This window comes from Delphinus delphis, chromosome 19 (genome assembly GCF_949987515.2).
Source record: "Delphinus delphis chromosome 19, mDelDel1.2, whole genome shotgun sequence".
In the NCBI taxonomy this organism is placed as follows: Eukaryota; Metazoa; Chordata; class Mammalia; order Artiodactyla; family Delphinidae; genus Delphinus; species Delphinus delphis.
Genome location: NC_082701.1, coordinates 26,979,331 through 27,003,219, shown reverse-complemented (window position 1 = coordinate 27,003,219; position 23,889 = coordinate 26,979,331). Strand labels below are relative to the sequence as shown.

Genomic DNA, 23,889 nt, shown 5'->3' with positions numbered 1-23,889 from the left:
GTGGGATCTTCCCGGACCAGGGCTTGAACCTGTGTCCCCTGCATTGGCAGGTGGATTCTTAACCACTGTGCCACCAGGGAAGCCCCGTCTCCCAGAACCTTTTGGCCTGCTCTAATCTGGACTGTTAGCCTTCTCTGGTGCCCAGCCGTCATGCTGGGATCTCCCTGCACCACCATCCTAGGGATTACCTTCACTTCCCACTTGTGTGGATCTCCTTGTCAGGATCTTTCTTGGCTTATTCCCTTATTTTGGTGAAGCACACCCTCTAATAGCTTGCTGAGGAAGGATGCATGAGAGGGAAACTTTTTTAGATCTTGATTGTCTGAAAGTACCTTTACTCTATCATCACAATTGATTGACTCGCCGACTGTGTATAAAAGTCTACAGAATATTCCTTTGCTTTCCACCTTCTGAAGTTGCTGTTGGTGAGTCAGAAGCCATTCTGATCCCTGATCTTAATGTTTTTTCCTCCCTGTTTTGAATTCTTTGTCCAAAGAATTCTGGAATTTCATGATGCTGCACCTTGTTGTGGATGTGTTTCATCATTGTGCAGAGTGTCTGCAGGCCTTTTCAGGCTGGAGACTCGTATCTTTCAGTCCTCGGAAATTTTCTTGAAATTATTTTGTTAGTGATTTTTCTACCCTCTCTTTTCTCTTCTTTTTCTGCAAGGCCTATCATTTGGTGTTAGACTTTTCGTCTGATTTTCTTCTTTTTTTTTCTCTTCAGTTTTCCAGTTCTTTCTGTCTTTTTTTTCTTTTCTCCCCCCCCCCCACCACTTCCTAAGACATTTCCTCAGCTTTATTTTCTCATCTGTTGAGTATTTTTATTTCTTGTCATACATTTTATTTCTCTGGGGATATACCTGGTGTATATATGTATGTATAGTCTTAAGAGTTCTTCCTGAGTAGTGTGTTTCCTCCAAGCTGCTTTCTTTTCTTTTGTTTTAACCTGGGTGTAATATGTTAGATGCTTTCTTCAAATATTTGGTGATCTCTTGTCCACTGTTGACTTTCAAGAGTGGGGTACTCAGAAGCTGATTAGCAGCTTTGTATGTTTGGATGAGGCTCTTTGTCTGTGGTTTCCATTGTAGAGTGCTCTATCTGGGCCATGTGGGGAAACCCGCATGTCAGTATTTTTAGATCTTTGTTCTTTATGGGATCTTAGTTGCTAGAGAACTTCTAATCTCCTGCCTGGCTGCCAGCATTGTAGGAGGTGGGTAGGCTGGGGGTCTCAGCATTCAGTCTGTGAACTTCTGCTTATTCCCCATTTCGAGAACTATGCCCTTGCCTCAACTGTGTCTGGTGTCCCCCTGTCCAGAGACCCTATGTTTACCTCTCTTCAAGGGATAAACCTCTAAACGTCTGCCTGAGTAAAGAGGTGTGTTGACTGTTTGTAGCCCTACCTTCCTCTCCTCTCCTGGAGGTGCCTGGCACTGCTAGTTCTTGAAGCTTCTGGGGTTGTATTTGCGGACCGTGAGGGGATTGCTTCTTTTTCTTCACTGCCAGCACCAAGGTCAACTAGCTCAGGTTTGCTAAGTCAGTTATTTGTCCATCTGCTTAAAAAAAAAAAAAAACCGGTTTATTGAGCTATAATTGACATACAGTAACCTGCATATAGGTCCCATTTCTGTAACCCTAACCCTGTAAACAGCATCCCTGGAAAGAGTTGTCTGTACTCACTGTCTTGAATCCCTTTCTCTTGTTCTCTCATGAACGCATTCCAGTCAAGCCTGTATCCCTCTTGCTCCACCAAAACTGCTCCTCAGGGTCACAGATGACCACCATGTTGCTGAGTTAAATGGTCAGTTCTCAGTCCTCGTCTTACTTCACCTGTCAGCAGCATCTGTACAATTTGACCTCTGTGTACACACGTGAAACCATCACCACAGTCAAGATGACGAACATATTCCTCATCCCCAGAAGTTCCTCAGCCTCTTTGTAATCTCTGTCTCTGTCCCTCCCCATTCCTCGGCAACCACTAATCTACTCTCTGTCACTGTAGATTAGTTTGCATTTTCTAGAGTTTTATATAAATGGAATCATGCAGTTTGTACTCTTCTCGTCTGTCTTTCACTCAGTGTAATTATTTTGAGATTCAGCCATGTTTTTGCCTATATCAGCAGTTCATTGCTGAGTAGTAGTAGTAGTAGTATATGGATATAGCACATTTGCTTTGTTTTGTTTCTGGTTTTTAGCTGTTATGGATAAAGCTGCCGTGAACATTTGTGTGCATGCTTTTGTATGGACATATACTTCATGCCTCCTGAAGAACTAAGAACGGAATGGCTGGGTCACATGGTAAATATGTTTAATTTTCATAGAAACTGCCAAGCTGTTTTCTAAAGTGGTTATACCATTTTATAATCCTCCCAGCAGTGTATAAAAGTTCCACTTGCTTCACATCCTTATTAACACTTGGCATGGTCAGTCTTTTTAATTTCAGACATTCTAATAACCGTGTAGTCATTGGCTTTTTAGCTTGCAACACTTGGTTTCTGTCATCTCTCTTATCCAGGTATACCTCAGAGATATTGCAGGTTCATTTCCAAACCACTGCAATAAAGCGAATATCTCAATAAAGTGACTCACATGACTGTTTTTGTTTCCCAGTGCATATAAAAGTTATGGCTGCACTATACTATTAAGTGTATAATAGCAATAGCATTATGTCTAAAAAAAATCTGCATACCTTAATTAAAAAATGCTTTAGTGCTACAAAATGCTAACTGTCATCTGAGCCTTCAGTGAGTTGTAATCTTTTGGCCGGTGGAGGGTCTTGCCTTGATGTTGATGGCTGCTGACTGATTGCGGGGAGGCAGCGGGGTGGTGGGGGCGTGGGGGGTGGTGTTTGCTGGAGGCGGGGGGGCGGTGAAGTTTGCCACAGTGATTGTTCCTTTCATGAATGATTTCTCTGTCGCAGGTGATGCTGTTTGATAGTGTTTTACTCACAGTAGAACCTTTTTCAAAATTGGAGTCAGTCGTCTCAAACCCTCCCACTGCTTTATCAGCTAAGTTCATGTAATGTTCTAAATCCTTTGTTGTCATTTCAACAATCAGTTTTGAGTTCACCGTCTTATATGGGCATGGTTTGTGGCACCCCGAGATAGTCACAACTGTAACATCAGACATCACTGATCACAGATCACCGAAACAGATATGATAATAATGGAAATGTTTGAAATATTGTGAGACTAACTAAACTGTGACACAGAGACATGAAGTGAGCAAATGCGTTGGGAAATGGTGCCTATAGACTCGCTCGATACAGCGTTGCCAGAAACCTTCAATCTGTAAAACACAGGGTATCTGCCAAGTGCGATGAAACAAGGTATGCTTGTACTTTGTCCTTCCTTTGTGGGTTTATTCCTTTTAAATTTATTTTAGCTAGTGGAATAAAATAGAGAGTTCAGAAATAGATTCTCACAAATATAGGCAATTGGCTTTTCACAAAGGTGCAGAGGTAGTGGAGAAAGATAGTCTTTTCAACAAATGGTGCTAGTACAATAGTACATTCATTTGCAAAAAAAGTGAACTTCAACTTACAGCTCATACTTCATACAAAAATTAACAAAATACTTCATCAACTTGAATGTTAAGCATAAAACTATAAAGTGTTTTGAAGAACACATGGGAGAAAAATCTCCATGACCTTTGGTTAGAGAGAGTTCTTAGATCATCAAAAGCATAATCCTTAAAAGAACAAACTGATGATTGGACTAAATCAGAAGGAAATCTTTTGCTCTGTGAAAGACGCATTAACAGAATGAAAAGAAGAGCTACAGACTGAAAGAAAATATTTGCAAATCACTCATCTGACAAAGGATTTGTGTCCAGGATATATGAAGAACTCTTAAAACCCAACAATAAAAAATACCCTTTAAAAAAAAAGGGCAAAATACTTGAACAGAAACTTTACCAAGGAAGATATATGATGACAAATAAGCACATGAAAAGATGTTTATTTAACATAATCATTAGTGTTGATGGAAATGCAAATTAAAACCACAAGGAGATGCCCCTATATACCTATTAGAATGACCAAAAACAAACACCTGACAACATCAAGTGTCAGCAAGGGTGCAGAGCAACTGGAGCTTCCATGCATTGCTGGTGGGAATGCAAAATGGTATAGCCACTGTGGAAGAAAGCTAGTTTTTTTATAAAGTTAAACGTATATTTACGAGATGATCCAGCAGTCCTACTTTTAGATATTTTCCCTAGAGAAATGAAAACATATGTCCGCACAAAGACTTGTATGTGTGTGTTTATAGCAGCATTAATCATAATCACCAAAAACTGGAAACAGCTCAAATGTCCTTCAGTAGACAAACAGATAAATTGTGGTATATTACTCAGCAATAAAAAGGAGCAAAATATTGTTAAATGCAGAATCACTGATGAATCTCAAAGGTATTATGCTAGTGAAAGATGCCAGTCTCAAAATATTATATGTATACTTTAACATTCCATTTATATGACATTTTGGAAAAAGTAAAACTAAAGGGATGGAGAATAGATCAGTGGCTGGCAGAGGTTAGGGGTGGGGGAAGGGTTTGACTACAAAGGGGCAGCCCTGCTTTCTTCTTTGTTTCCTGTAAGTTTCTATTTTCCTCTTCGGTAGACTCATTTCCTTGGAGTGTTTCATCCCTAAATTTTGTCCGCTGGCTTGCCTCTGAACCCTTCCGCTTGGCTTGATTGTGAACATTTTGCTTAGATTGAGGGAGGGGTGTAAATAGTTATGTGGTTATTCCCACATAACTCTGGGAATATTTCTTATGGTAATGGGTACATGATACAGTACTTCTAGGGATGGAGGAATGGGCTACATCAACCTATAGTGTCATTTTTGCTTGAAAAATATATCTCTGGTACTAAAACCTTACCCAGAAGAGAATAATAGATTATGCAGAGCTTCTAGATTTTGATGTGGGTTAGAACTGAAAAATGAGATGTCTTTAAACTCCTTTTCCTTCTCTCTTTGATAAGTGATATAATGTGGTTTGGACACTCAGAGATTCCTGAGATTCCAGGTTCTGGTTGATGATTTACTGCAAAATTGCTTATAAATTGAAGTAGAAAATGTTTTGCAGACCTGGCAGCTTTCTGGCTTCACACCCATTTGTCACCCAGCATTTCCCTTTGTGTATAGAACAAGAATTAATTAGACTGCACTGCAGGAAAAGTTTATGGCTATAATTTATATAGGATGAATTTCTTTTTAAAGAGACAGCACTGTTTTGTTATACCTATATACATATAAGTGTGTGTATATATAAAGGGTTTTTTTTTCATTAAAGCAGTGTCTGTGAGCTTCTGGAGTGAACAGTCATTTTTCTGCTTAATGCTAGATGTTGGTGGAATAGACGCTTTTATGGTGATTGCTTTCTGATTAAACTGTTGAGGTTTTTGTTTCTTGTTTTTAAATTCATTGTGTACTAGTGAGCAGGCCTCAGTTTTAGGTTTACATTTTACACATTGGTCAGACTTGTCTGGTTTCCAGAGCTTTGTATTCTTTTGGTCTCTTTGAAGACTTAGGATTGTGTCTTTTTTTTAGGGTCTTGCTCATTCAATTAATGTTTTCATAATCAATGCAAGTCAGAACTTGCAATTTGTTCCTGATTTGCACATTAAAGAGCTCCATTAATTAAGAATCTTGGTGTTTGGCATGTTCCTGCAGGATCTGTGCCTTATTTACATGGTAAGAGTGCAAGATGCAAGTTTCTCCGTTGTAGTGGCAATTGCAGTTAATCCTGCTTTTTCTTTCTTTCTTCTTCTTCTTTTTTTTCGGCTTGTGAATGACAATTAATTCACAACTCATTGAAACTACTTAGGGATACATTGTACCAAAGTAGGAAAGAGGGATCCAAATGTAGGGGGCCACAGGAAGAGCAGAAAGTAAATCCTTTGTTTAAAGGGGAAAAAACCTCTGAAAGACATAGAGAATTTATGTGTTTGGTTTTTGTTGGTTGTTTCACTTGGCTAAATGTAGGAGGCCTAATTCTGTTTACTCTGAATTTGCAGATTTTTTTTTCCTCTTGGTAATAGTAGTAGTACTGATAAATGAGGTTGCCTTTCATAATCCAAATAACCCCAGACATCTAGAAGAACATACCCCTGTGCTTATGTCAAGTATGCTGTTTCATAATATTCCTTTTGTGAGTTTCTTTTTCATGAAATGACTTTCCAAAGTGTTTGGGTTGTTACCATTTCTTTTGGACGCCTTGGTCAAAGCTGGAGGTGGTCTCCATCTTGATATGTTAGATGGTATAAAAGCAGTTGGAAATGTGAAATCAGATCACTGGTTTAGCAGGTTCCTGCTTTCCAGTTTCAACCATGGCTAATGCTTACCTACTTATAATGTATTTTCCCAACAGTAGCTAGTCCATCTTTAAAAATACCATGAGAAGCTGCAAAGCATTTTTCGAAAGAGTGGAGACCTTTTTTCCCCTGATATTTATGAAACTTGCTAGGGCTTTTATGGGACTTAATTTAATTTGTCCTTATACTCTTCCATTACAATATATATGTAAAATCTTTACATATATCTTTATATATAAAGGTATATATAAAATCTTCACGGTAAAAAAAATACATAAACAGTAGAGATGTATGTGAAAGTTCTTCCACTTTCCCAAATTCCCATACCTCCTTCTCAGAGAAAACAATGGAAGTGTATTCTTCTAGATATTTTAATATATTTAATATATATTTTCTTCCACTATATATATTTTTCCATTAAGCTTTTTTTTTTTTTTTTTTTTGCGCGGTACGCGGGCCTCTCACTGTTGTGGCCTCTCCCATTGTGGAGCACAGGCTCCGGAAACGCAGGCTCAGCGGCCACGGCTCATGGGCCCAGCCACTCCACGGCATGTGGGATCTTCCCGGACCGGGGCACGAACCTGTGTCCCTTCCATTGGCAGGCGGACTCTCAACCACTGCGCCACCAGGGAAGCCCTCCATTAAGCTTTAATGGAAGTTTGACAAGGAGAGGAGATTGCGAGGTGTGGGGAATAAAAACAAAGGCTATTATTATGTTAGTTATAAATTATCTTAGAGAAAGTCAGTATGTCATGATACCTTTAGACAATTCTCTCTTGATTATTATAATTATTAAATTTATTACCTGTCCCCAAATAAATTTGCCCATATTACTTGCTTTGAAAGTTTGTTGTGCTTGGACTACACTTTCGTTTGAGTTCTTTGGTAATTTTTCATTTGCTCTCATGTAATATTGATTGTTTTGCTTGGTGTTTAGTCTCAAATCTCCCAGATTCTGTTTTTCTTGAGGCAGTTGAATAAATTTGCTTCTGTATAAGTCCAAAATGCTACTATTTTGAGAAGAGTTTTTACTAGCTATTCATATTGTTTCATGCAAGGAAAATTTTTATAGGTAGAGGGGCTGTTCAGATAATCTTAAAGATTCTTTCGTCCTTAAGATGGCACATAATCTATGCTACGTGAATGTCAGCAGTGGTGGGGGTTTGGAAGAGGGCAGAGACAAATGTGCTAACTCGAGTGATTAGAAAGCATTTCCCGTGTCCTCAGTAAGGCTCATGCGGTAGAAGAACACGAGGGAAAAGAAATCAGAAGTGACCTTTTGAGAATCGGGTTGGTTAATTTACTTCTATCTTGGTATTTTATTGAGCAAGTACAATGCAGGATGCCACTATCCTCTAAAAATAATAAAAATAGCTCCCATTTGTTAGTTGGCACTACTCCCCATGCACTGTATTAAGTTTTTACGAGTGTCTCATTTAGTTCTCATGGCAGCCTGTGAAATAGGGGCTGGCTGATAACTATGTTGTACAGAAGAGGAAATCAAGTCTTAGGTTAAGTAACCTGGTTAAGGCCACACAGTTAGAGGCAAGGCCAGTATGACGTCTGCTTTGCTTCAGAACCACTGCTCTAGACCATCACTATGCACATAGTCTGAACTACTCTAATCTGTGTTTTTTTTTTTTTTAATCTTCCCTTTAAAGAAAGTATGAGGGAATAAAGAAATGGAATAAATGCCAAAGCTTAAAGGAATGAAGGCAGGAGAGAGATGGAGATGAATTTGTTGTAAAACAGAAGGCTTAGAGTGTGAATCGTAAATGCATCCTTCAGTTTTTCTAAAGATCATTCCTTCGTACTGCTTTTTCAGTAAGAGAGCTAGAAGGACCCTTGGGGGATCAGATGATCTAGTCCCTCCCCTAGGCAGGCAAGACTTTTTTTAAGTGATAAAGAAAAAGATAAAAATGTGTTTTTCTTATTATAAATGTGCTACATATTCATTATATAAAATTTAGAAAATGGCCAAGGGAAAGTAAGGAAATAATCTTCCTCAATCTCAGCAGCTGGAGTTATGTACTTTTAATATTTTGGTACATGGTATAAATATTTTCTGGTTTTCTTTCCCTCTGTGGGTGTGTAGTTAGAACAAAAATGGAACCATATTCTATATTCTGTTTTGCAGTGTGCTTTTTTCTACTTAACAGAGATCATGAATATTTTTCCATGTCATTAAATATTGTTCTACAGCATTATTTTTAATGGCAGCAGAGACTTTCCATCATATGGGTAGTTTAACTAGTTCTTTATTGTTGGACATTTGGATTGTTTCCAGTTTTTCATTTTTATAAATAATGCAGTAAACATTATTGTTACTAAATCTTTACTCACATCTGTGATAACTTTGTTTCATAAAATAAATTTCTAGGTGTGGAATTAGTATGTGTTCTAAGGATATGCACAATTTTAAGGCATTTGATCTGTATGGCCAAGTCGCCCCCCAGAAAAGCTGGATCAGTTTACATTTTCATCTTCTTTATATGAATGTCAGTTTCCCTTATCCTTGTCAACCCTGGATATTATAATTTTGTTTCATCTTTGTCACTTTGATAGGTGGAAAATGGTTTCTGCTTCTTTTAATTTGCATTTTTTAAAAATTTACATTCCCCAGCGTTTAACGAGGGTAAACATTTTTTCCTTACATTTATTGGTCTTTCATATTTCTTTTGTGACCATACAGGGAAAATTTTAAATTAGTTCTAGGGATGGGTGATCTTCTTGTCAATCAAATGTATGGCTACTTCTAATTTCTCCTGGTTTTATTTTAATCTGTCTTTTTGTTTGATTATTCTGTTGACAGGAAGAATTATATCTACTTCAGAAGATCTCTCTGTGTACTTGAATATATTTATTTAATCTTAATCAGCTTTTTAAAAAAATTATTAAAGTGAAGTTTGTAGTAAAAAAAAATTCTTTTTCAAACAGTACTAATTATCCCCCTCCCCCTGACCTAATCCTGAAATATGTAACATGGATGGTGAAAGTCCTCTTTTTCCTTTCTATTAATAGTGCTCTTCAGAGAGAACTCTCTCTAGCAGTTTGGTGTATATTCTTCTAGGTATTTATGTCAATTTAACCTTTTTTTAAACTGTAAATGAGATCATAAGGATACGTTGAACTAAAACCATCTTCCCACGTTAATAAATATGTTTTACCTGTTATTTTTTTTTTTAGGGAAAGATTTTTTAAAAATTTATTTATTTAGTTTTGGCTGTGTTGGGTCTTTGTTTCGTGCGAGGGCTTTCTCTAGTTGCGGCAAGCGGGGGCCACTCTTCATCGCGGTGCGGGGGCCTTTCACTATCACGGTCTCTCTTGTTGCGGAGCACAGGCTCCTGACGCGCAGGCTCAGTAGTTGTGGCTTACGGGCCCAGTTGCTCTGTGGCATGTGGGATCTTCCCAGACCAGGGCCCGAACCCACGTCCCCCGCATTGGCAGGCAGATTCTCAACCACTACGCCACCAGGGAAGCCCACCTGTTCTTTCTTTAAAAAAAAAAAATATGCTATCTTTGTTTTCATTTTTTTTCCTGAAGTATTTTAAAGTACTCATCATCATGTCATTTTGCCTCTAAATACTTCTATAAATAGCTCTAAAAAGTAAGAGTGTTTCCTATGTAACACGGTCATCTCCTCTAACCAAATCAATACTTCCTAACAGTCCTAAGTAATATGTCCACTCCATACTCAGATTACTTCAGTTATCCCCCGAAGTATTTATGGTTTAGTGTATTCAGACCAAATTCTGTTTATACTTATCCTTTTCAACAGCTGCCCAGAAAGTTATTTGGCTAAATACCTTATAAATGGGCACTTAAGATGTTTGCTGTTTTTACCTATTATAAATAATGCTAAAAATTAATGTTTTTGTAGCCACCTCTTTGCTTTCTTATCTGATTATTTCTCTAGAATTAATTTCTAGAAGTGGAATAGTAGGGTCAGGAGGCATGCGTTTGTAAAACTTTGATACTTTTTGCCAGATTGCTTTCAGGATCCGCTGAGCTAATTAACTCTTATCAGTTGTGTATGGAGAGTGCCCCTTCACATTCTTGCCAGCATCAAGCACTATCAGAAAAGTATCACATTGCTTTAATTTTTTTTTTTTTAAGTAAGGCTAAGCATCTTTTTTTGGATGTATTTGGCCATTTGAATTTTGGAGACTATTAATCCATTTCTTAACATTTTCTTTTTCGGGTTAAGCAAATATTCTTTTATCTTGTCTTACAGGACCTGCCTTCCATCCGTATGACTTGGGCTTTCTTTAATTTCTCCACTTTGTTTTTTCAAGTGTGAGGACCAAATTTAGATATAGCATTTTAACAGAAACTCACTACTGTTTTTTTTTTGTTTGTTTTTTAAATTATTTATTTATTTGGCTGTGCTGGGTCTTAGTTGCAGCATGCGGGATCTAGTTCCCTGACCAGGGATCGAACCCGGGCCCCCTGCATTGGGAGCATGGAGTCTTAACCACTGGACCACCAGGGAAGTCCCGTCACTAGTGCTTTTTATTGTGTCATGGTATTGAGGAGGGCAGTTTTGTCATTTTTTTGGAATTGAAAATTTCATTTCGTTTTCCAGGTAGTTTTGATACATATCCCATAAAGGTACATTGATCTAGAAAATGAAAAACGTGCAGTTTTTTTTTAAAGCTTGTAGTAGTGTTTCATTTTCTTCATCTGTATAACGGTGATATAATAATAGTATGTACCTGAAAGGATTGTTGTGAGGATTTAAATGAGTTACTACATGAAAAGTGCTCAGGCTAGTGTCTGGTACTTAGTAGGTCCTTGATAAGTGTTAGCTATTAATCTTAATAGTGGTAATAGTTTTTTTCTTAGGCTATAGCTCTGTGGCCACAGTATTTGTTTCCCTCTTCTTAAAGGGGTTATATAAATAAATACTGGTGCTATACTTATAGTTAGTTCTTTGGAGATTTGAAATGCACACACAAAAAGCACATGCCAGGAAGAATATTAGGATGTCATTTTTATTCAGTTATTCATTCAACAGTGTGGAGTCTGCCGTTTGCCAACACCCAGTATACCAAGGTGAGCGGTTCAGTCCCTGCCTCAGGATGCTCACAGCAAGGTGTGGAGATAGGTAAACCACTTTTTAAGCATCATTTAAATGTTTTTACATGAAAGCAGCATCTCAACGTGTTTCATTTTTGGGTTGATGAATAAGCAGTGCTTACCTTCGCTAATATTAAAAGGAACGCAAATAAAATAATCTTTTATTTTCTGAGCCTCAGTTTATCCAAGTGGCGATAATGACTTTTCATGAGAATGCATTGTAACATGCCTAACAAAAATTGTTAATTATTTTCATGTTTGTAAGTTCTTAAATCTGATACAGTGGTTTTGAGACTCTTAGGAGTAGCCTATACATCTTATAGTTGGCGTGTTCAAATAAGGAAAAAGTTAAGCTTGATTACCTTGCTTCTGTTAACAAAAGGTCAGTTTGTTGAGGATACACAGTTGTTGAAGGTAGCAGATAGGGAGTCCACATTTTGTTTGCTTGTCAGCATTTAGATTTGGAAATGATAGTGTAGTTAGATGTTCTGTCATGTGACTTGGGCATCAATTCTCTGGAACTGAAATATTTGTAGAGTACTTTTTATGGCCCAAGTGATGTGTTGGCTGCTAGAGTGGCAGGACAAGGTCTGTGTCTCAAGCTGCTTACAACATGCACAGTACAATATGTGTTGTAGCAATGCTGTGAAGGATACTGAGAGAGGAAGGATTAACTGCATGGGAACCCCCATTTCCAGACCCATACTGTATAGAGAATTTGGGCACTTGGTTCGGGACAGTTCACTACCTGTTTATTTAAAGGCTTTTTAATATGAAAGGATCAGACTATTTTATATGAAACAGAAGGTTACTTGGATTGTGGTTTTAATTTTATTTTTAACAAGTTCCCTTACTTCAGAGTTTAAACTTTATAGCATTTTAAATTGTAAGAGTAATATGTGCTTATAAAATATTCAAACAGTTCAAAAGTATATCAAATAAAAATGAAAGTATCTCCACTCTCCCAGGGTAACTCCTATATTAGACAGTTTAAGCAATTACTGTGGTAAATAAACTTGGATTTTAAGTACCTCAGTGCTCTGAGCATTTACCCTTTCTGTTTAAAGGGGAAAAATAAATTTCCCTTTTCAGGTAAGTACTCTGGAACAATGGAGGTTGTCTAGGAACTGTGAAACGGAAGGTAGCTAGTGGATTTCGGAAAGTACATTGATCAGTTAGATTGCTGTGTCCTGTAGGGCTTTTTAAGGATTTATTGACACACTTCATCAAGGTATTTGAGAGAGTATTCAGGGAAACCTAAGAAATTCTGCACTTCTTTTCCCTTCCTTACACATTCATACCTGGTCAGAAATTACAGCTTGAGTGGGATGTCCCTCCACAGAACTCAAATGCACACTATCTATCATGTTACTTAGTGCGACAGTAATGTAAAATGGGAAGGATTTTTCCTTTTGGTTTCTTTCTGTGAGGGGGCTCACCCAACATATTTTATCCTATGTCTCTTCACCTCTCCCTTATTTCAACTTCCACTTACTCCCCAATTCCCTACATCATTCTCTTAAGAGAAAAAATAAGTTTTGTCCACTGAGTCCTCTTTCTTACTTGATTTAATATGTCTTAGGCTGAATGTTTCTCACAAAAATACTTTGCATTCAGAATTAGCCCATCAAATCATTTCCTCATAGACCCCTGCACAGACTGCATGCCTTCTACCATGGGGCTCCCTGAGGTTGGAAAACCCAAGTCTGCTTTTGGATTAGTTGTCGTGATTTTAGAATATAAGTCCCCACACTCTGCTTTGGAAAAGTTATCCTGGTGGTGATTTTGTACCATTAAAAAAAAAGATCCTACTTTTGGTTCACAGAACCAACCAACAGAGTGGGACAGAACTACTTCTACTGTTCCAGTCGAAATATGGTCCTCCTAAGAGTACATCTGTTTCTCTAATAAATCGGGGGGTTATATACATGCCCACACCTGTGTATGTGTATACCTACATGGATATATAAAAATTCTAGTTGCACCCACACTGGAAATGATAGCGACTCATCCACACAGTGGGTGTTAAGGAATTTGTAACCTGCAGTGCTCTTTCTTACTGGTAACGCCATCCTGCTTGGGGAATATAGAACAAGCCCAAACAGTAATACTGACAGAATTCGGAATTATGATACAGTGCAGCCTTCACGTAATTCTTTGTTGAAGAAGTTAGGGCCTAAATGTTAAGGCTTATTGTTATTCCGAGTTGATAATCTCTGCCTTGCTTTAATAATTTTTCCTCATGCCTGGGTAGCCCGCGAGTTGCACAATAATCACTCACACAGCTTTGTAATCAATGCCCAAAGTAATAGGATTCCTCTGGCCACCGGCAATTAATAAATTTGTGTCTTTTTTAAAACACTAGCAAGTCGGGCCTGAAATACGACTGACTGGCTCTCCTCATTTGCATATTTATTGCAGTGGAAAAATTCTTACCAGATGATTGATGCTGAGCCTGCCTCTTGAATTCCAAGCAGCACATTATTATGAAATGAAAAATGCCGGCCATACAGTTGATTAAAGTTGAAGACAGTGGAATCGGTGTTTTTTAAGATTGTGGGAGAATTAAAGGCATATTTTAATGGATGTTGACAAGAAGTGAACTAACAAAAGCAAAGCAAAGGATTTGCTTGAAAAGATTTAATCAAACGTCTTTCTTGGGGGATTAATTGCCGGGGATGACTGCTGCAAGTGGCAGGCTTGTATGGATTTGAATGAAAAGTATTGTTCTCAGGCCAGTATATCGTGTGTCCTTTTGACCTATAGTTTAGCTGCAGTCCTAGAGTTACTTTAGAAGGAGGAAAGAAAAAAAAAATGCTCTTGCGATCTGTATATTCTACCTCAATGTATATATCTGGGGTAGTAGGAATGTGGGAGTTTATATTACTTGCACATACATAATTGTATGCTTGCATATTTACTTAAAAAATAATGGTGTGGATATTTAAAAACTGATAAGGTGAGCTTTATTTTACTTTATACATTTGCTCTTCCCGTTGCCCTCCATCCCCTTGCCAGAAGTTTTACTTATTGGCTTATAATCTAATTAATGAACTGTGTGCCCATGTCCACACTTATTCTCTGCCTACAGTTTTGTTTACATCGAACAGCCTAGATGAATCAGGGAAAAAAATAAAGCTGTTAAGTGAAAATGGTTTTTAGATTGGTGACATTTTATATATAGAATGCTTGCATATGGGTAGTGTGTAAATGAATACTTAATATAGGAATGTATGAATATACTAGTTCAGTCCTATTGCTGGAGATCAGAACAGGCAGAGCTAGAGATTTTCACCATGTGAAAGACGCTGATTTTGTGATAGTAATGTACTTTCTCTTTCTACAGCATTAAAAAAATTGGCAGAATACCTTAATATATAAAAGCATTTGCTATTTTTCACCTTAATTCTGTAAGATAAGCAGGCAAAGGATTATCTACATTTTATAGATGAGACCATTGGGACTTGAAGAGATTAAATTGGTCCACTCAGTGGAAAATGACTAGTTGGTGATAGTGTCAGTTAGGATACAGGGCTCCTGACCCTTAGTAAAGTACTCTTTCTTTTTATTCTCTACTTGGGAAATTATTCCTAAAGCCAGTGCCCAGGTGCTTGGGTTGAATCTTGGTAATAAGGTGAGGCATAGGTCCTTCTTAATCTCCTCTTAAGGGAAAAGCCTCTGGAAATGGACCATGTAAGACAAAATAAGCATATATGTCCTTGACGGTCGCCATTTGTTTTGTGGCCAGGTGCCCTAACTTCTTCAACAAAGAACTACGTGAAGGCTCCACTGTATCATAATTCCGAATTCTGTCAGTATTACTGTTTGGGCTTGTTCGTTTGAACAAGAAGAAAGTATCTGCAGCTTTTGTTAATTTTTAACTCTGACGCTAATTGGGAGAAAAGCTAGAGGTGAACTAGAAACTGTTGATTCCATTCCCTTTCACATTCATAGGGTTGAACAAATAGAATTCAGCCCTATATGAATGCTAAAGAGAGTTGCTTGTTTTGGTTTGGTTTTTGGCTGCGAAGAATTCACTATTGGATTTGAGCCTCTGGGAGAGAGTCTTTCCTCATCCTCGTCAGGTGTGGCTTCCAGGAGGCCTACTGCGACCAGCAGAGGATTGCTCATCGTCTCTTCAGGTTTTACATAAAATTTTACTAGAAGGAGATGTGGCCCTAATATCACAGAGAAACAAGAATTGGGCTCTGGCTTCTAAATCTCTTCGCAGGAGGTTGTCCATGTGTTGGCCACTGGTGACTTGACTTTGATAAACTTTTTTTTTTTTTTTTTTTTTGGTGGTTAGCAGCACAGAATTGCAGATTTCACCTCTGGTAGGTCTCTTGACACTTTGATGCATGGTGGTGCTATCCCTGAATGGAGCTTAAATACTTTAGGGCTACTTTCTGACTGGGTGAAGGGGTGTATAAAATGAGAACATATGAGAGAGTATTAACAGAAAGGCACACTTTGATTTACTGATATTGGCTCTCTGCTTTCTTGTTGGATTGATATGCTGTCTAATATATCTGCGATGGATTTTTAAAAACTGACTTGAACAAAAAAAAAGGGCTTGTGTAGCTACTTGAAAGTGGCCCTTAAAAGTAGTAGTCTTTTTGTTGGACGTTTTCAGAATTCTTGGTTATGTTACATTAGAGAGTCAAATTATGACTTGCTTGTTGGGGGCAAGCAGCCATAAACATTATGAACTGCTTTGCAGCTTCTTCCCTGCATGGTTCTTGATCTCATATTTTAGATCATGGACACATGGTACTAGAGGAAGTAAGGGACAGGCACTTGATTTTCCTGTTCTTATAATTTTTTATTGTAAAAAGACACGTAACATGAAATTTACTATCCTGTTTTAAGTGTACAGTTCAGTAGTACTAAATATATTCACATTGTTGTGCAGCCAGTCTCCAGAACTTTTTGATTTTGCAGAACTAAAACTCTATACCCATTAAAGAACAAATCTCCATTTCCCTCTTGCCCCAGCCCCTGGCAAGCACCGTTTCTGTTGCTATGAATTGGGCTACTCTAGGTACCTCATATAAGTGGGATGATACAGGATTTGTCCTTCTGTGACTGGCTTATTTCACTCAGCATAATGTCCTCAAGGTTCATCCATGTGGTAACATGTGTCAGAATTCCTCTCCTTTTTTTTTTTTTTCCTTGCGGTACGTGGGCCTCTCACTGCTGTGGCCTCTCCCGTTGCGGAGCCTGTGCTCCGGACGCGCAGGCTCAGCAGCCATGGCTCACGGACCCAGCCGCTCCGCAGCATCTGGGATTCTCCCGGACCGGGGCATGAACCCGTGTCCCCTGCATCGGCAGGCGGACTCTCAACCACTGCGCCACCAGGGAAGCCCACCTCTCCATTTTTTTTTTTTTTTTCCTCCTCTCCATTTTAAGGCTGAATAATATTCCATTGTTCTTTTGGACTAGGCTCCAGGTTGAAGGAATGTAGACGATTTTTTTCTGTAGAGAGATAGACTGGGATGGTAGAATTATTACTACTTTGGTCTTAGGGTTTTTTTAAGGTGTTTTTAAAAATTGTGGTAAAATAGATATGACATAAAATTTACCATTTTTAACCATTTTAAAGTGTACAGTTCAGTAGCCAGTACATTTGCATTGTTATGCAACCATTACCACTGTCCATTTCAAAACCTTTTTCATCATCCCACATTGAAACTCTGTGTCCATTAAACAATAAGTCCCCATTCCCACCTCTTCCCAGCCCTTGGTAACCACCCTTCTATTTTCTGTTTGACCATTTTTTTAGATATCTCATATAAGTGTAATCACACAATATCTGTCCTTTTGCAACTGACTTATTTCACATAGCCTAATATTTTCAAGGTTTAGGCTTGGGAATTTTGAAGACTACTTTGCAAATGCAAAATTGATTTGTAGTTTCACTTTGGAGAACATGGGCTCTCTTAAGATGTAGCTGTTTCTAGAAAAGGAGGTAAAAACAATGGTTCATATTTGCACAGAATTTGGATGAGAGGAGATTTCGGCGTTTTCATGGGCTTCCTTCCAAGTATTAGTGTCTCTTCTACTTTCTTAAGGTTCTGGCTGTAACATAACTTTCAGAACCTTAGCTATATGGAATCTCTGTTTATAATATTCAGCTCTTTTCATAGATGATCATTTGTGGTAACCTAATATTTGTAGTTATTTGTATTCTCTGCTTTCCTCATTACTTTAAAAATTTACATGTTTATATACATAATTTTGCATTATCCTAGTTACACACTTAGCACATTTAAAGTAATTCTTCTCTTTTAAAATTATTATATCTTTATTCTTTTTATTCTTCTTGCCTACTTCTCATCTTGTTTGTGCCTAATCCATTTCCCCAAAACTGTCCGAAGAATAATTCTGTGATACTTTTTTCTTCTTCATGAGAGTAACTTTTTATTTTTATATTTGGTGGAAAGGTTTTTTTGTTTGTTTGTTTTGTTAAGATTCAGAGTAACAGGTGGAGAACCTGGGTTTAGAACACAAGGCATTTTGGATTTTTTTCAGGTAATATTTAGGTATTGCAGGTCCTCCCAAGTGGTGTGGATATGTACTGATTATAAAAGTATTAGAATGTGGAATTTAGAAAAGATGTGGTCAAGGATCTTCTGTTACATTTAAATAAGCAAGTTGTATTTATATAGTCCTTTTTTTTTTTTTGCGGTATGCCGGCCTCTCACTGTTGTGGCCTCTCCCGTTGCAGTCCCGTTGCGAAGCACAGCCTCCGGACGCGCAGGCTCAGCAGCCATGGCTCACGGGCCCAGCTGCTCCGCGGCATGTGGGATCTTCCCACACCCAGGGCACAAACCCATGTCCCCTGCATTGGCAGGCGGACTCTCAACCACTGTGCCACCAGGGAAGCCCCAGTCCTTTTTTTTTTGGCTACAAGAACAATATTTTATTTTATTATTTTTATTAATTAATTTATTTTTTTTGGCTGCATTAGGTCTTTTTTTTTTTCTTTTTTTGGCTGTGTTGGGTCTTCGTTGCTGCGTGCGGGCTTCTCATTGCGGTGGCTTCTCTTGTTACGGAGCATGGGCTCTAGGAGCGTAGGCTTCAGTAGTTGTGGCACGCAGGCTCAATAGTTGTGGCTTGCAGGCTCTAGAGTGCAGGCTCAGTAGTTATGGTGCATGGGCTTAGTTGCTCCACGGCATGTGGGATCTTCCCGGACCAGGGATTGAACCCGTGTCCCCTGCATTGGCAGGTGGATTCTTTTTTTTTTTTGCGGTACGCGGGCCTCTCATTGTTGTGGCCTCTCCCGCTGCGGAGCGCAGGCTCAGCGGCTCACGGGCCCAGCCACTCCGCGGCATGCGGGATCCTCCCGGACCAGGGCATGAACCCGCGTCCCCTGCATCGGCAGGCAGACTCCTAACCACTGCGCCACCAGGGAAGCCCGGCAGGTGGATTCTTAACCACTGTGCTACCAGGGAAGTCCCTGTGACGGGTCTTATTTGTGGCATGCGGGATCTTTCATTGTGGCTCACGGGCTTCTCTAGTTACAGCGCTCAGGCTTCTCTCTAGTTGTGGCGTGTGGCCTCCAGGGCATGCAGGCTTGGTAGTTGCAGCGCGCAGGCTTACTTGCCTTGAGGCCTGTGGGATCTTAGTTCCCTGACCAGGGATCGAACCCAGGTCCACTGCATTGGAAGGCGGATTCTTAACCACTGGACCACCAGGGAAGTCCCTGTATAGTCTTATACGGAGATTATTGGAGGAATGCAAAGTAGCTGTTGGGTTATTGAGTTCCTTCTGACCAATCTGCAGAGGCTTTCTCAGGTAAGCTCTTAGCCGTATGTTGAAATGGAATGCTGCAGTGTGATCTGTTTGGAGAACTTGTCTGAGTCATGTGTTGGTGTCCCATTGATGAAATAGGTTGAGATGTAAAATAGTGAGGAAGCTACTCATGCTGCGCAAGGTAGAAGCCGAAGAGATAGAATCAAATTCATAAAAATCACTTAAACTGAAGTTCGTGTGGGCTGAGGTTAGTCTAGAATATAAAATAAAAATGAATGTAGGGATTGCTAAATGAGAGTAAGGATGCTTGTGAGAAGATTACAGTTACTTAAAGGAAAGTGGGAAGGAGTGATCGAAGCATAGCCAGAGACAGATGGACAACTGTTAGTGATAGGAAGTATGGAAACCACAGGATTTAGCAACTGACTGAACATATTGAATAAGGGCTCTAAAATGTCAGTGATCTCCTGTGAAAACATTAGACAGAGGTGAGAGAATCAGACAAAGGAGAAGTATTAGGTTGGAAGAAAAAAGTTTTGTTTCTGACATGGTGTTTGAGGGAGTGATGGGGCATCCATGTGAAGATTTTCTTGGCAGTTGCTGGAAATGGGAAAGTTTTGATTATAAAGCGAGATGTCTGAGTGCTGTCAAAACTTAACTAGTAGTTATCCACGTCTATTTAGCCCCTTTAGTAGGATTTTGCTGATAAAGAAGGTAAGAGTTTGGTTCTCAGCGGGCCAGATTTTATTCTGAAAGTTCTTGGTCATAGACTTTAAACTTAATCCTGACCAGCTTTATTACACGTGCATCCTTTTGGTCGTGAGGAGAATCAGGTGAGAACATATTCTTGGTGTGCAGAATTTTAATACACAGTTCAGTACAATGGAACCTCCATATCCTTGGGTTCCGCATCCGTGGATTCAACCAATTTTGGATCAGAAATACTTGGAAAGAAAAAATGTCAGAACGTTCCAAAAAGCAAAACTTGAATTTGCAGCACTCTAGCAACTATTTACATAGTATTCACAACGATTTTTATAGCATCTACATTGTACTAGTTGTACGTAATCTAGAGATGATTTAAAGTATGTGGGAGGATGCATGTAGGTTACATGCAAATACTAGGCCCTTTCATATAGGGAACTTGAGCATCCATGGGTTTCGTTATCGTGGGGGAGAGCTCCTAGAACCAATCCCCTGAGGATACCGAGGGCTGACTGTACTGCAAACAGAAAGTCATTAACTTGGTTTTCTATTCGTGAACTGGAACCTTCCTTAAGGGTATGTGTTGGGAGATTGAATGAATGAGGTGGTAGCTCACACCAGAGGCAAAGGAGATCTCCTGGGGGAGGGTGTGGTGGTGGTGGTGGTGGTAGGGACCCCAGGACTAAGCTGTGCTCTTCAGAAGAGAAGGAATTGCTTAAGGAGTTGATCAGTAAAGGGATAATCCAAGAGGTCAATGGGTAACCTGTAGAAAAATATCTGAGAAAGAAACACCAAAGGAAAAAAATTATTGGTTATGATGACAGGCAGGGAAGGAGTGTGTCAAACTTATTAAATTTAAGAACTCACAGTTTACTGCAGATGCTCTTCTAAGTACCTTACACATTGTTACCCTGCTTGTTCCTCACAACGACCCTATGAGGTAGGCACTGTTATTATTTCCTTTCAGGAATTCTGTATTTCGGAGAGTTTTCAGTCCCGGCGTACCCTGTGCGCACCCCCTCAGCCAGTACTGCTCAGGAGTCCAGCGTCATAGGCATCACCTACTTTGGAGAACTGTAGATAATTAACTGTTCCTTCCCTCTGCTTTATTTCCCAGGTCACAAGGCACTTAAAGCATTGTTGAGGTCATTGGTAGATCTTCAGGAAGAGTTGCTTTTCCAGTATCCAGACACTAGATATCTAGTAGATGGGACAAAGCCCAAAGCAGAAAGGTAAGGAGGGAATGGAACTATGGAATTGCTTATTTTCTTTTCATCTGAATGGTTTCCCATTATTTATGAAAAAGAAAGTCACGTCCTTTCCAGGCAGATACCGGACTTAATGTTAGTAAAATAGAAAGAGCCTCTTATGTTTAATTGGTGGCCAGGATGACACATAAATTGGGAATTAGGTTTTGGATTTTTATGCATAGTTGTGCCTAAGCTTCTTTGTAAGCTTCTGCAAAAATCTTGCCTTCTTTTTAGATCTAGTGAGATTATAGGTGAAAGCACATTTTTAACATGAACGCTTAATTAATGTTTATGAAGCACTTTGTTGCCCATACATGGAATTACCAGGCACAACTGTCGACTTTTCAGTGAAGGAAGAAGCAGTTATTGCGAAGGGTGGAAAAATTTCAGGAAATAGTAGAAGAAAACATTTTTTCCCTTCCTGAAATTATCACAGTTGATGAAGGTTCTCCTCTACCTCCCCCCTTTGTTTGAGCCTGCTGCATAGGGTACCTGCCTGCTGTTTTCCGTTGGGCTTCCCCTCTGCTCCATACCTTTCTGCTGAATTAGTTGGAATGACAAAGGAGAGGAGCTCACATTTAGTAAGCACTTCCTGTGCGCTGGGGTCGGTAGTGCAGGCAGTGTAGCTGGCTCCGTAGCTGTAGGCTCTAGTGCTCTCTCACACAGTTGAGGATATTACAGCCTAGCTCGGATTCTGTGGCCTACCCCTTTGAGTTTTCTTCACATTCTGCTTCTCTTCGTTTGGTTCAACCAATATTACTCAGCTTTCCTGAGTAGCTGGTTACAGGGAGACATAGTTCCCTTATTGATTTGGGGATTGAGGTCATAAAAGTATGATTATATGTTTAATTTTTAAAGACCCTCCTGTAGCAGTATAGGCCTGGTTCATGTGCATTTCTAATAATGTTTTTAACAACCTCATTTATTTTTATAGTTGGCTTACTTTTTAAAAAATATTTTGAAACCATCTATTTTTATATTTATTTTAAAAGATACACGAGTTTTTGTTTGACCTCACGAACGTTTTCTTCCAACAGCAACAAAAAAGCCGTCCTCACGTCTCCCGTGCTATTTAAGATGCAGACAGCATAGGGAAAGCCCAAATACTCTTGACTGCATGTGGGCCTAGGCTTTTTTTGTTTTTGTTTTTTTAAAATTAATTAATTAATTTTATTTTTGGCTGCATTGGGCCTTCGTTGCGTGTGGGCTTTCTCTAGTTGCAGTTGCATGGGCTTCTCATTGCGGTGGCTTCTTGTTGCGGAGCGTGGGCTCTAGGTGCGTGGGCTTCAGTAGTTGTGGCACAAGGGCTCAGTAGTTGTGGCTCGTGGGCTCCAGAGTGCAGGCTCAGTAGTTGTGGCGCACTGGCTTAGTTGCTCTGTGGGATCTTCCCAGTCCAGGGCTCGAACCCGTGTCCCCTGCATTGGCAGGCAGATTCTTAACCACTGCACTACCAGGGAAGTCCCACGCCTAAGTTTTTATTTAGGTAACGTTTATTTACATTGGACTCAGTGTTCTTACTGGTTTTCCAGTGAGGAGGAGATTTCCAGTGAAGATGAAGAGCTCGTAGAAGAGAAGCAGCAGCAGCAGAGGAGGGCCCCAGCAAAGAGGAAGCTGGAGACTGAGGACTACCCCAGCTTCATAGCGAAGCGCTTCGCCGACTTCACCGTCTACAGGAACCGTACGCTCCAGAAGTGGCATGATAAGACCAAGCTGGCTTCTGGAAAACTGGGGAAGGCAAGTGTGTGCACTCATGTGTGTAAGGCAGGTCATGGCAACCTGAAGCAGCTGTGAGAAATTGGAAGTACAGCTCCCTTATATGGATGATGCCTCAGTGTCATAGTAATCAGTCATTTCTGTAGAAAAATTTACTGAACCCTAACGCTAACCCTAACCCAAATCCATTGGGGTTTATACCATTCAGGCATGGGATTTCAACTTTATTAGAAAAAGTATTTTATTCTAGAAGTTGTGGTCTTGTAAGTGTTGGAGGTACAAATACTTTAAAGAAATGGACTTTAAGACAATTATTATTAAAGGAGCAGAGGTTAATCTCTGGGTATAGGAAACTAATATGACCTGCTTAGGGACTAATTTTTTTTTTTTTTTTTTTCTGAGAACAGTTAGAGCCATTCACAAACTCGGTCTTTAACAGAAAGTCCCTCCTGGAAGGAGGATTGTCTGTTTCTCTGCTGACACAGAAAAATAGGGAAACCAACGTAGCTGCCTTCAGCAGAGACTTTCCATGTTATCTGACACTGGTTAATGTTGTTGCAGGGTTTTGGTGCCTTTGAACGTTCAATCTTGACTCAGATTGATCATATTCTGATGGACAAAGAAAGATTACTTCGAAGGACACAGACCAAGCGCTCTATCTACCGAGTTCTTGGCAAACCTGAGCCGGTAGCCCAGCCTGTCCCAGAGAGTTTGCCAGGACAGCCGGTAAGAACTGTGATGCATGGTGATTATGGGAGCAGTTTCTAGGAGGCTAATTAACTGAAAAATCTTATCATCTCCTTGTAGGTATTCCTCTGGGTATAAGAAGTCAGTGAAAGAAAGGGAAAAAAGCACTATTTTCCTAGATTGTTGAGAAACTGAGGATATGTGGGAGGGGAAAGTTTTTTAAAAATGAAGCTATTATTGTGTGTAGCCTTCTCTTAATTTTGAGTTTGATCTGAGTCTGGTCATGGAAGCATTTATAATCCAATTTTTTAAAAAAAATAAATTTATATTTTTTTAAAATTTATTTTTGGCTGTGTTGGGTCTTTGTTGCTGTGCACGGGCTT

General features: G+C 39.4%; 1 protein-coding gene and 1 non-coding gene across 3 annotated transcripts in view; one reads left to right on the top strand and one right to left on the bottom strand.

Annotated features, from left to right (window-relative positions):
• The window catches only part of AATF (apoptosis antagonizing transcription factor), a 102,708-nt gene that overhangs the window by 16,481 nt on the left and 62,338 nt on the right, over nt 1–23,889 (top strand). For both annotated transcript variants that reach the window (XR_009516891.1, XM_059996384.1), the window contains exons 5-7: nt 20,974–21,088; nt 22,636–22,840; nt 23,381–23,545. Coding sequence is in view for 1 of the 2 variants with exons in the window: in XM_059996384.1 (XP_059852367.1) it covers nt 20,974–21,088; nt 22,636–22,840; nt 23,381–23,545 (485 nt within the window). In the remaining variant the exon portion in view is untranslated. The remainder of the gene's footprint in view (nt 1–20,973; nt 21,089–22,635; nt 22,841–23,380; nt 23,546–23,889) is intronic.
• TRNAW-CCA (transfer RNA tryptophan (anticodon CCA)) lies at nt 10,737–10,809 on the bottom strand. Its single transcript has one exon. It is a non-coding gene; the product is annotated as a tRNA-Trp (tRNA).